Source organism: Pogona vitticeps, chromosome 5 (assembly GCF_051106095.1).
Source record: "Pogona vitticeps strain Pit_001003342236 chromosome 5, PviZW2.1, whole genome shotgun sequence".
Classification (NCBI taxonomy): domain Eukaryota; kingdom Metazoa; phylum Chordata; class Lepidosauria; order Squamata; family Agamidae; genus Pogona; species Pogona vitticeps.
This window is the reverse complement of record NC_135787.1, coordinates 135331629-135345813: the sequence shown is the minus strand read 5'-3', so window position 1 is coordinate 135345813 and position 14185 is coordinate 135331629. Positions and strand designations below refer to the sequence as shown.

Sequence of the window (14185 nt, the reverse complement as noted above, 5' to 3'; positions counted from 1 at the left end):
CCATTTTAAATACAGGGCTTACTTCCAGTTTATATTTTCATATCAAGTTAAGTGTTCACGGGGATGTTCAAAAATTCATAAAAAATCTCTTCTCATCATTGACCTTTGAGAGATAATGCACAAGGCAAACATTCATAACAAAGGGAGCTCCTCAAACACATGCCTCAGCCTCCTCAGGCAATATCTGGAGAGCAGGTCAAAGGAGGTGAGGGTTATTTCCAAGTAAGCTAGCATTCTGCCCTTCACATCGGAAGGCAGAAACTCTTCTGCAGGCTTTACTGCAATATTTTATCCTATCTCCCTTTGATCTTTTTTCCAGAGGCCTGTTTGCTTTCCAAACAGAATGGAATTTCTTTAACAGGAGCCAGAGACCCTGTTTTCAGCACTAATCCCTGTTTGTAGAGCACAGGCAAAGAAAGCTATGCAAAATAAATAAATAAGACCAAAATGAATTATACAGCCTGAACAAATAAAGGTGACTTCTCTTCCACATTCTTTTCAGATCCAAAAGTCAAATCAGTTGCTAAATGATATCCGCACTTAACATGAATCCTACAGATTCAGTGGGTCTGCTCCAGCTGGGGCTAGCAACTGAATTTGGGTATATAAAGGTAAAGGTAAAGGTTCCCCTTGACAATTTTTGTCCAGTCGTGTTCGACTCTAGGGGGCGGTGTTCATCCCCGTTTCCAAGCCATAGAGCCAGCGTTTTGTCCAAAGACAATCTTCCGTGGTCACATGGCCAGTGAGACTTAGACACGGAACACTGTTACCTTCCCACCGAGGTGGTCCCTATTAATCTACTTGCATTTGCATGCTTTCGAACCGCTAGGTTGGCGGGAGCTGGGACAAGCGACGGGCGCTCACTCCGTCGCGTGGATTTGATCTTATGACTGCTGGTCTTCTGACTGTGCAGCACAGGCTTCTGCGGTTTAGCCCACAGTGCCCCCGCGTCCTTTGGGTATATAAAATAGGTAACTAATGTCTCATTTGCAAAAAGTCCATGGATTCATCTATGTCCCATTTTCCCTTTAAAATGCACACAAATGCTTGGAAAAAATGGGAAGAAAATTCTGTGTCTGTGTATTTTAAATGGAAAAACAGCAAAACTACCGTAATATGTGGACCCATCCTTTACAACTGGGGCACCATATGCAAATATATTGTGTTCAGATGTCTGTACTGGATTTCAAGGCCAGCTATACAACTAGGCACAGTGAGGTAGATGGTGGGGCTGGATGGTGTAAGCTGCCAGAACACAGAGCTAGGGATGTCCCAATGTTTATCTTTCACTGACTAAATTGGCTGGTGCCCTCACAGAACCTCATCCCTTTATCAATTCTGGACTAAGATTATGATTTTTGATGTTATAAGTTATTGTTTGAGCTAAATGCAAAAGCTGAAATCCTGTTACTCCACTCTGCCTGTGCAATGAATGATGTAATCAGCAGTGAGAGATTGCTGTTGATTAACGGCTTCTTTAAGTAACATATGCTAGTTATTTTTAAGAGCATTGTGTGGACTTTTTTCAGCCTTATGCCATTCTTTCATCAAAGATTCTTTTTTTTCCAAAACAACAAGAAATAAAAAGCCAAGATCAATGTAAGGAGAACTGCACCATCATTCCTCATCACTGGCTGTGCTAGCTTTGAATGATGGAAACAGTAGTCCAACAACATATTTAGGTGCACAAGTTGCCCCTTTCTGATATAAAATTTGTCTAGGAAGTTTTCAAACCTCCAGAATTTTCCAAAGGCCAGATTCAATGAAGAAAAGATGTTAAACTGAATGATTTATGTGAATAATATACTTTTTGAAGAGGAGCCGAAGAAAGTCTTCCTATTTGAATTACTCTGGCATAATAATGCATGACAACAGCTCAATGATAAAATCTCCATGTGTGTCTAGTATTTATAGGATAATCCTTCTATTAAACTTCCTTGTTTCAATATAAAAACTAGTAAGGTAGAACAAGGCTGAATAACTCAACAGTGAAAGCAATAAAGCATTCATCTCTCCAATTTCAGTACCAATTTAGAGAGACACCTGAGTCAGATATATCTGGTGACTTTTCAAAATTCCCTAGGTGAAGACTGCCAAAAGATTTATAGATGCAATTTTATAGGATATTTCATTATAGTGGAATTTAAGTACAATAGTAACTTTCACCAAGCATGTATTAACAAAAAAGATGATATCTGTGATTTGTTTCCGAAATCAATAAATAGTTCTAATGTTCATGAACTCCCCTTTCCCTGGGGAGATCAAAGAAGAAAGAAGAAATATCTATTCCAAGATTCAAGAGAACATGAACAAGTTCAGCTGAAAATAAAAATATACTATGTAACAAAGCTTTATTATCTAAAGTGGCTATAAGTAGACTTTGTATATGTCTCTGTATATCAGTTGCTAGGGCAAATAATGACTTAAATGACTTTTAATAAAAGTGAAAGAAGTAGGACTGCATTTGAATATGAAGAAGGCCAAAATCAGACTACAGAAGAACTACACAGTTTTAAGGTTGACCATGAAGGAATTGTAATAGTGAAGGATTTTTTATAGATTGGTTCAATTATCAATCCAAATGGAGACTGCAGCCAAGAAATCAGAAGAAGACAGATTCAGGAGGGCAGGAATTAGAAAAGATCATGTGTAAGGATGTGTCACTGGAAACCAAGACCAAGATGGTCCATATTCTTGTATTCCCAATCAACATGTATGGGTGTGAAATCTGGACAGTAAAGAAAGCTAATAGGTAGAGATGGGAGCTTTGTACCAAGCACGGCACCACAGGTGGTGCTGAGTTCCATCTCCCTCACCCAGGCCTTCTGGTCCACTTACTGTGCTCCGCATGCTGCTGGGGTCCTTCTTTGGCAGTGGTGCTCCAATCCAGGCAGGAGCCCAGCCAGCCTTTCCCCACCTCCCCAAGCAGCCAACCACTCATTGGCTGTGCAGGGAGACTCCCCATCCCACATCCTCGCCAGGGGAGTTGGCTGACTGGCAAGGAGGAGAAAGGCTAGCTGGGCCCCTGGTTGGAACACCAAAGTGCCGAGCTTCCATCCCTGCTGACAAGAAAAAAATATATATTTGTTTGAAATGTGGTGCTGGAGAAGAGCTTTGTGGATGCTCTAGACTGCCAGAAAGACAAGCAAGTGAGTCTTTAAGCAAATAAAACCTGAAATGGAGCAAAAAAATAATGGAACTGAGGCAGTTCTACTTTGGGCACATCATGAGGAAGCAGGATTTCCTGGAAAAGACAATAATGCTGAGAAATGCAGAAAGCAGCAGGAAAAGAGGAAAACCAAGTACAAGGTGGACTCCCTAATGGAAGCCACACTTTACAAGGGTTTACAGCACTGGTTCTTAACCTTGGGTTACTCAGGAGTTTTGGACTGCAACTCCCAGAAGCCTTCACCACCAGCTGTGCTGGCTGGGGTTTCTGGGAGTTGCAGTTCAAAAACATCAGAGTAACAAAGGTTAAGAACCACTGGTTTACAGGACTGTTGAAGACATGACATTTTGGAGATCTCTCATTCATAGAGTCATCATGAATGGCCATGACCTGATGGTACACAACAACAACATGGAGCACAACTGAGAGGGTGTTTTATTTCATTAACTTCCTTCTTGTGGACATCATTTTGGTGCCAGGTCAAGGTGTTCTTATTATTTAGATCTTTTGGGAGTTGAGCATTGTGGCCTGCTTAGATTTCAGTGCAAAACCTTTAATATTTGAATGCTTTCATTTTGTGATCTTGGATTTTGAATTGTTTGAAGCATCTTATGTTTTAAAATTGTTTTATGCAGCTTTGTAACTTGCCCTAATATCCTTAAATGAATGAATGAATGAATGAATGAATGAATGAATGAATGAATGAATGAATGAATGAATACACAGATACATAAATAAATAAATGTTGGTTACTTTATGACCTGTGTGCGGGGACTAGATAAACTTTAGTATGATGGAATATGGGTTTCTGTAGCTTCTTAAATGTGCAGTTATAACTAGAAACTACTTTTGTCTGTTGCCGCAGATAAAAACCAAAACCCTTGAAGCACTCAAAGAATGCTTCATAAACTTCACATGATTCTAATACTGCCTTGCCCTGAAGGAGCAAACTTCACTGAGAAGTGAATGAGTGCTGTCCCAATTCAAAAAAGTGTTGGTGAACTAGTTTTAAGATTAATGTGAAATCTTGTGCTGGCAGAAATACCCTTCTGCCAGGTTATCCTTCTGCTAACGGAGTAATCTGCTGGCAGAACTGTTCGGCTGACAGAAGAGCTGACAAAGGGATATAGAGGAGCTCAGTTATGGCAGATCCCCTTCCAGCCCAAAATAAACCTCATCCAACCCAAGGACACTATGACGTGCTGGTTCAAACGCAGGCTATGCCACGGGTAATCATAAGTAATTTTTAACTAGCCTTGGCTGGGAGGAGTTTAGATTCACCATTGCTTGAGGGCTCCAGTGTCACTTCAGCTGGCATTTGGCCATTTTGGACATCAGGGACTTTCAAAGACTGTAGTCTTGCTCTCCGGTAAATATGGTTAGGATAGCAACTTAATAATGAAATCTGAACTCAAAGATGTGTCAGCAAAAACAGCAAAAAAAAAAAATTTCCTTCTCCCGGCTAGTCTCAGGGACTTTCAAAGAAATCAGCTGTCACAACTGTCTTGATAGCTATGCTAAGAACACACCCCTAGAAGAAGATGATGATGATGAAGAAGAAGAAGTCTAAAAGTGAGAGAGGTGAGAGAGGAACTGAGTGAATTTGGCACAGCTTTAACTGGGTTAATGCTTTGGCCTCAGTTTCATGCGTTGTTTGTATGTCATTCTCATGTGCATTTATTTTTGTACTGTATACATCTTGTGAGCCTTCTTATGATTGTTGTACCTTAAAAAGAACTCCCTCTTTTAAATATAAATAGAATAAACTAATCTCTGTTTTTCAGACATATCTGGCATTTACCAGATATCTCATACATCAGCATTACACATTTATGGCCTTTCAGCAACAGCATTTATAGAATAGTTTGTTCCCAATCCAGAAAGATTCCACTGTACACTTTATAGAGGTGGAATCTGGAATGTATAGAGGTTTGTATGTAGCTTTTCTCTCTTTTTGGCTGTGACTAGGCAGTCAAATAATGGAGGATTTTCTCCATTTATAAAAACGGATGAATTCAAATTATTTTTTATGGATCACACAATGCAAAGGCTGATTCGCATCTGTCCAACTCTTTCTGCTCCCAAACCAGCTTTTTTTTCCTCTCCTGCTGGGGGCTTCTACCTTTTCCAAGTTGAAACGATTCAAACAGACTTTCCCCTTTGTGATCAGTAGGAAAGATGGGGATGTTGTCGTTATGTAGGCCAGTGGTTCTTAACCTTTGTTACTCGGATGTTTTTGAACTGCAACTCCCAGAAACCCCAGCCAGCACAGTTGGTGGTGAAGGCTTCTGGGAGTTGCAGTCCAAAACTCCTGAGTAACCCAAGGTTAAGAACCAGTGATGTAGGCAATCAGGGAGTGTTGTTCAGGACCTCAGGAACATCTGCCCCTTCATTTTCCCCCTGATTGTTCTCCCAATTTTTATTTTTATTTTTTACATATGAGATTAGCGCTAGATCATCTTATCATTAGAACTGGCATAATAGCTTAGTAATAGATCACTTCTGGATGAGAAAAATATTTAAAATGATGACTAAAAAATCAGCCATTTAGACAAAATAAAAGACATTCCTGTGGTGTGTGGTATTTCTGTACATGTTAAGAAGAACTTTGGAATGCTACCATATTTTCCAGAGCACTGTACAGCCCTTTCAAAACCAAGTGGCTTGACAGTGAACTACAAAAGGATTGGCAGAGGCAGGACAGAGGGAAAAAGGGGGGAAGGGGGGGGCTGTGGACTGAAATACAAATGTTACCACATTGAGTGTGAACAGTGAACTCCTGTTTCAATCTGCAGCCCTCGTGCAATCAGTGACTGTGAATTCAGCAGTAAAATAGGATGTGAATGAAATCGCAGCAAGCCAAATTGGGGTGATTCCTCTAGTCACAGCCTCTCTCTCTCTCTCTCTCTCTCTCTCTCTCTCTCTCTCACACACACACACACACACACACACACACACACACACACACACACACACACACACACATAGTCAATTAAATTTACATTTCACCAGTGACTGCTTGGAATGCACATTCACTATATCCAAGCTTTGAACAGGATCAAAGCAGAGAACCACCAGAGCTATTCTCCTTGTAACCAGTTTATCTTAAAGCAGATTATGTTCCTGAGGGGGAAAGTGACCCTTCTGTCTTTAAAAGTTCTCTCATACCCAATCAAAAAGAAGCAAAGCTATTTTTAATCTCCAGGGAGTTGACAGCAAGCTTTAGATTTAAATATCCATGGGTTTTGTGCCACAGCAAGAATTCCATTATGGCATGTTTGTTCACATTTTATGTTAGGAAACTGAGCAAAAAGGAAAAAGAGAACTGAATCCAATTTGGTTTTGATTTTATTTTGCTATAAAATGTTTAATAGATATCTTCTTGAAGATATACATAACTTGCATTTCAAAATATTGCTTACTGTTTGAAATCTAGTGTAAATAGTTCAAGTGTTCTCAAATTTCACAATTAAATGAATGAGAAAAGAACTAGCTCTCAAATTAAACAGAAAATGCACAAATCTTAGTAATTAAAGTCACAAGACTTGTTAACTCATTTAGGTAATTAACCCTGATTAAATAAAGTCAGGAAAACAAAGCATTTGCTTCAATGCTGTAAGCTGCATTTGCAGTTCTGCTCCTTAGCAAAATGATTATCCAAGTGGACATTTAAAGTACATCTGTTACTCACATACTATTGAAGAGTTCTCGGTATGTTTCATCACCTTTTCCTTCTGACATCAAGCTATCCAATTTATCAATCAGTTTTGCTTCCACCTATAGGCAACATACATATGAATATGAGCTATTTGGCAGTTATGAACAACACGGTTGATCAAAATGTATGTTAAAATGCTTTTTTTTGCAATGGATATTACTAAATCATCTTTATAGGAAACAAATCAGAGTTGCTACGTTACTTTCACTCTAGCTCTCCTTCACAGGACTGTATCTGCCCCCAGGAACCATCTCCTGAAAGCCACATAAGCACTAATTCCAATGGAATGACATGCTTTTGAAGGAGAGGCATTTGCTGCTTCTGTAAGGAAGCTATTTATGGAGCCAAACAACAACCACTGACAATCTAACACTCCTGCATGAAAACCCTATCTGAGGGTTAGAAACAGAAGATATTATAATACTGTATCAGCCTAAAACCATTTTATTTTTACTTCCTTACTTCCAGAAACATTTCCATCAGCATTATGATGACCTGCATTTCTCTATTCTATTTGATGGTCTAATACTGAAACCTATCCTGCCTCTAACAGAGTTTGGACAAGTGAGAAATAGACTTAATTTCCAGTTCAGCAAGCAAGAGCAGTTGGGGGAATATGAGGGCACAACTGCACTCGTCCTTTTGGTGTGAGCTGGTGTGGTCGAAATAGGGTCACTTGAGGTCAGGGGAGAAGTAATAAGCCATTTGGTGCAATCCTTGTGTCCAAATGTTTTATTGATCTTAAGCAACCCTTCAGCTCCTTTCATTGCCTACTGAACAGTTCCCCTGCTCCTCTGAGGAAGGGCAGGAAAAGTGAAATTATTCTTATTTGCTTGTGCTAGACCACTGCTGATGAAGTGAATCACTTTGATTATTATTGTTTAATTGCCGTGTATGTAATGTCAATTAAGAAACTCCAGTTTTGATCTGCACTTCACACAAAGGCAAAGGAAAGAAATTCTTTTAAAATATAATCTAAGTGATTCAGTGCAACAGTGATCGTCTAGCAGAGTAAGAAAATAATCCCCTTGTCCCTCTGCAGAGAAGCAGATGAAGGGTTCAATTTGCCAATTTATCCTAAAGTGGCTCGCCTATTGAGCCATTTAATGATGCTGGAAACTGACACCAGGAATGGACACTTTGATAGCTGCAAGGGTCTATTTTGGTCTATTCCTAGTGATTGCACATGCAGGGAACATACTAAACTAGAACATAATAAGCTCCATCAAAAAAAAGGAGAAACCCCTAGCAGGGGCTCAAAAAGATGCAGGTTGGGATGCTCTGGGTGCAAAGTGGTCCACTCTAGAGATTAAGACATATGGAAAAAACGTGGAACAATCCTCCTCTGTAATGTACCAAATGCCTGTCTGAATGAGCCCTAAATTTGTTGACTAAGCAGCACTGCTTAAACACACTGGGAAATGCATTATATTATCAAAGAAATGTGGCATGGTGGCTTTGTATGAGTTTAATATTGCACTGGAAAACTGTCTCCTGTGCAGTAATAAAATTAATTAGGGAGTGAAAATCTGGAAGAATGAACTGCTGTAGAGTTACTAAAGAATGAATGATCCCTTTTATCTGTAATGAGAATGCAATAATGCAAAAAGAAATGAGAAGGCCTGTACGCTGTCTATATGGTAACTCCTTTTCTCCTTAGCTCTCAGAAAATGACCACCTATGTTAGCCTACTTCTCCTGCATTCATTGCTCTACTTCTAATCCTTTATTTGTTCTGCAGATATTTCTGCAAATTCCAGTCCCCGTATTTTGCCATTTCACCTCACTAGTTCAGATGCTTGTGCTTTGCTTCATTTGCAGCAGCAGGAAAGGGAACACAGAGAAATGGCTTGGAGCGATACTGAGGAGCAGAATACAAACAGCAAGAGCAGATGGCACATTTGGTATTTCCTTACTTGGCATCTCTGAGAATGCTTAAGTAGCAAAGAAATAAAAAAAATAAAATAAAAGCATCAGACTGTGGCACAACTTGGCAAGTTGCCCTTCAAAAATGTGGATCTGAAAGGATGTTACTGGTTCAAGCATTCCCCACTAAGGTCCCACCAGTGACATTCCTTATATTCTAAGTATCTCCTCTAGTGGGGACTTTCTGCTCTGTATTTTTTAAAGCAATGTAAAACAGGAATATTGTTTTATTTCACCTGCTTGCTGGGATGAGATTCCATGTCATGGACATTTATTGCACTTTGAATGTGACAAGTGGCATAATTCAGATGTCCTGTTTTCTGAAGTTTTATTTTTAGAGGAAGAAAAAGGCATCATGGTAAGATCTTGTCCTGCCTTTAAGGCAGGAGTGGGTGATCTCAATTGGGGGGGGGGAATAGCTCTTTTTTCAGGTTTGCTAGCTGCCCAAGGGATTGAGGCTAAAGGGCAAAGAGTGTAGTCAAAGAGATTGACATGCATATTTGCATACTACCCCGGGTAGGTGGGGCTCGTCAGCCTTGGAAGGCAGCCCATCTAGGAGAAAGAAAACTCTGATTTCAAACCTCCACTGCCCTGTGGCTATATCCACTCATGGAAACAGCTTCAGGAGTTAACCTAGAGCAAAATCCGGAGCTGGAGTCCCAAAGGCAGTTCGTGTCGTTCTGCCAACTCCTGCGACATCGCTGAAACCAGTTGTATTGGCTCATGCCTTTCTATTGGACCATTTCAGCAATGTGGAGAGGGGGGATCTGGTGCTTCGGCAACAACCTATCCTCCATATTACTTCACCCAGGCTTCATGCTCTGGAGAAGACACTCCTCGATACAGAGCATGTTACCACGGTCTCTCGAGACTGAAGGACGCCTATGTGACTATAAAACCCATGCAGTGCTTATGTATTGCAAGCATTTGCTATGATGTTTTTAATCACTTAGAAATAATACCTAACTTTTAAAAATGAGTATTAAACAGAAAAAGACCTCTTGTACACTTTAGTATCACCCTAAAAAGTTTTTGAAAATAATTGGGGGTATTTAAGTCTCGGGGCCTTAATTCAGGGCAAAACGGCTCCCCACGCTCCCTGGAGGGCACAACGAGAAGGAGGAAGACATTTCTTTTGTTTATACATGTATGTGAGCTTATCTATTTTGCAAGCCCCAAAACCTACTGAAGTTTCAATCTGAAGTTGGAAACCTATACATTCACAAACCTGCCTGATTCACATAGCAAAACAAGTGTCAGTGAAATGCATACTTCTGAAAAATGTTCACAGAGGAAAAAATGATTAAAAGTATGTGAAGAAACACATTCCTGTCGATGGGAGAAAAATGCATACATTTTTTAAAACTGCTCACCAGAAGTGCCTAGCTTTAGAAAAATGAATGCAAAAGCACACATGAATTTCCATGTGAAAAAAAATTATATAACAGCCTGAGGCAGAATGAAGAATCTGGAGAATTTCTACAAGCTTCCATTTCTGCTGTTTGCACAACCTGTTCCCGGTGAAAGGATTTCTAGGAATAGGACTGGAAAAGGCATCACCCTGAGATGCTGGAAAGCAGCAGACAGTTAGAATAGCTTATACAGGGCTGAAAGGACCAAGGGTGTAACACAGTTAGGTGTAATATAGGGTGTATCTAAATTTCCTAAAAATGGAAACCTGGATTTTAGTCTATTTATACCTTTTTCAACACTTAATTTAAGGATCTTTTCCTCACCTGAGCTTTAAATCCTCTCATTTGCTTTCTTGACATTGCAAAACAAAAAAAGTTATTTATTTGCTATCAGTTATTTATTTGCTTTTTTTAACATTTTAGCCTTCATGTCATCCACCTCCATGCCTGCCTGCATCCTCTTTATTTGGTAAGCAACAATTCTTCACAACACTCCTTCTCCATCATAATTCATTTCTTCTTTAAATTTTATTTAAGTCTCTTTAGCACATCCTTATGCTTTGTTTTAAAATCTAGCCACAATTAGTTTCTTTCTTCTTTACCTTGCTTTGCCTTTACCAGAACGTATTAATGAAAAGGCCCTTCTGTTAAGTTATATACACTCAAATGCAGCAGATCATCTAATATAATGCTCTAAATCCAGGATGGGCAAAGTGTGGACCCCAGGTGTTGCTGGACTGCAACTCCCAGCATCCCTCACTATTGGCTATGCTGACAAGGGCTGGTGGGACATGTGGTCTAAAAATATCTAGGGGACACATTTTGCCTATCTCTGCATGATCATAAATAAGTCTGCACATAGTATAAGCTTACATACTCCTGTTTCCTCTGCCTTACACAAGAGAGAAGAGAAGAAAATATCTTTATTTTGAAATAAAATCCTGTTCCTCCTTCTATAGAAACTCTGGAAAACTGTTTGTTCTAACTAACTATCCAGCAGCAAAGCTGTATATGGCAGAGAAAGAATGCTGACAAGTGGAAAAATCGATCTGTATTCCTAGATTAGATAGACCAATTGATTGATAATACCTGTTTAAAGTTGCCACTGCGTCTTTGCTCCCAGTCCATCATGTCATGGAAAATAGGAATCATCACATTCCGTAGATCAGGTTGAGGTATCAGTGTCACTTCTAAGAAGGGCCCAATCAGTGCTGGGATGAAGTGGACTTTATGTTCTCCTAAAATGAAATGACAACAACTGTTGCTTTTGCTGTGATAGACTAACATGGTTTCATTTATGGAAATTGCTTCAGTATTTGGTAACCTGCTTGGAAATTTTAAAACGGAACAAATAAACAGAAGTAATATCATGCTATGGGGACGTGGTGGCGCTGTGGGCTAAACCGTAGAAGCCTGTGCTGCAGGGTCAGAAGACCAGCAGTCGTAAGGTCGAATCCACGCGATGGAGTGAGCTCCCGTCGCTTTGTCCCAGCTCCTCGCCAACCTAGCAGTTCAAAAGCATGCAAATGTGAGTAGATAAATAGGTACAACCTCGGTGGGAAGGTAAAATGGCGTTCCCTAGTCACGCTGGCCACGTGGCAACGGAAACTGTCTTTGGACAAGCGCTGGGTCTACGGCTTGAAAATGGGATGAGCACCGCCTCCTAGAGTCAGACACGACTGGATTAAAAATGTCAAGGGGAACCTTTACCTTTAATATCATGCTATGCATCTTGAGTTTCAGTGCACCACTTATTTTGATATAACCCAACAAAGTATTACATCTGTTGGTTTGCCACACATCCCATGCTGTAATTTAATATTACGTTACCTAAAGTATACTGACTTGTGAGTATATTTTCTTTATAGCCCTATTCAAAGATTATCCTCACCATGCTCTTACCAAAACACCAGAGGCGAGGACATATCCTTGCCTATTCTGTCACTGTTCTCTTCACTCATAAAGCAACAAAACTGAAGAGGAGAGATTCAGGTTTGTGTGGAGGATCTCCACAAAAGAAAGAACCTTGAAAAAACTGGAGGGTTTTATTCTGTGGAGCATCTGCATATGAATAAGAACCTCTCCTCTTCACATTTGGCCTTTTCTACATGAGGAAAGTTAATACAGAGAAAGCAGGTGTGTTTGCTGTTGCTGTTATGTGCTGTTGAGTCACCTCTAGCTTATAGTGATTCTATGAACTAGTCCTGCCTCAACAGCCCTGCACAGCTCTTGCAAAGCTGTCTTCCTTGATTGCATCAATCCATCTCATTTTTGGTCTTCCTTGTTCTTGTTGATGTCCATTTTCCTGAGCATTATTGTCTTTTGCCATGAATCTTCTCATCACGTGCCCAACATATGACAATCTCAGTTTAGTCATTTTTGCTTTTAGGGACACTTGACTCATTATATGCTCTAGTACCTACCTATTTGCTCTTCTGGCAGTTCACTGTATCTGCAAATCTCTCATTCAACATCACATTTCAAATCAAACAATATTTGTCCTGTTGGATTTGTACATTGCCCAACTTCTACATCTGCACTAGACAATTTTTGCCCAGATCTATAGTACACACCCTTACCCTTGGGGATGTTTTCTAGTTCCTTCATAGACACCCTTCCAATGTACTTCTGATTTCTCGGCTGCAGTGACCTTATGGATTAATAACTGAACCAAGGTATAGAAAAACTTTAACAGTTTCGATTTTTTTCGTTGTCAACACTGAAGTTACATAATTCTTCTATAATGATATTTGTCTTCTTAATATTCAACTGCAGTCCTATTTTTGCACTTTCTTCTATTGTCTTCATCAGGAATCATTTCTTCCTGTTAGTATGGTGCCATCCTCATATCTTAAACTATTTATATTACTTCATCTAGTTTTCATTCCTTCATCTGAATCTAATCCCTCTTTCTGTATATATTCTGTGTACAGACTGAACAGATAAGGAAACAAAATACATTGTTTTGTGATAGCTCTGCCTAGGGCAAACCTTTCTGTTTTTCTGCATTCTGTTCTAACAGCAGCTTCTTGTCAAGAGTATAGATTGTGCATTAAATGTTCAGCCACACTCATTTGTTTTAGAGCATTTCATAACTCTTCATAATTCACACAGTCAAAGGTTTCATTGTAATTTATAAAGCACAAAGTGATTTTCTTCCAAAATTCTTTGGTTCACTCCAGTAGCAAATGTATATTTGCAATATAATCTCTAGTGCCCTTCTTTTCTGAATCCAGCTTGAACATGAGCAACAGCAGCAGCAGCAACAACTCCTGTCCCTCCTATTGCAAGCAGGAAGAAAATAGCAGATGTTGATAAATTATTCACAAATGAATGAAAACAAACTTCTCTTCCTTCCATGTCAGCCAAACTCCACAGGTACAGCCTGAGGGTGATCATATCATACCTACTTGCCATATTAAAGATGTTAAAGATGAGGATTTCTTCAGAAAAAGGAGACAACAAGGCTGGTTCAATACTAACACAGTTGAACATACCAAAATTCAATTCCAGGCTTTCAAAAATTGAGCAGTCAAACTTGTGGGCCTGGATGGACAAATCTTTCAGTTCTAGTTGTCTCCTATTAAAAAAAAAGTTCTTTCCATTTCAAATAGGAAGAAAAGTCTTATTTGTAGCAAACTGAAATTCTCATCCATCAGTGGAACTTCAATTCCCATAATTCAGCAGCCAACAATGGAATGGAAATACAACACATCTGAAAGAATGCAAGTTGAGGAAGGCTGGTATGAAACAGAATATAGATATGCTGAAGTGCTGCAAGAGATACCTGTGCCTCTGTTTTAAAGTTTGAACGTTACCCAGGAAAGCATTCTTAAGGTTCTGTTTTGTGCAGTCAATCAATACTGTTTCTGTCAATCAATACTGTTTTCAGTGGCTAAAAATACACTGTATGTATTTGTGATGCTGGCTGTAAAGAAAATTTCCCATCCAGATATGTCAT

The 14185-nt window shown here is 39.5% G+C and overlaps 1 protein-coding gene across 7 annotated transcripts in view; it reads right to left on the bottom strand.

Moving 5' to 3' along the window:
* DOCK4 (dedicator of cytokinesis 4) overlaps window positions 1–14185 on the bottom strand; it is a 312022-nt gene that overhangs the window by 62904 nt on the left and 234933 nt on the right. For all 7 annotated transcript variants that reach the window (XM_020810435.3, XM_020810438.3, XM_020810440.3 and 4 more), the window contains exons 31-32: window positions 11314–11462; window positions 6861–6946 (exon numbers count right to left, since the gene is read on the bottom strand). In XM_020810435.3, coding sequence (XP_020666094.1) covers window positions 6861–6946; window positions 11314–11462 — 235 coding nt within the window. The remainder of the gene's footprint in view (window positions 1–6860; window positions 6947–11313; window positions 11463–14185) is intronic.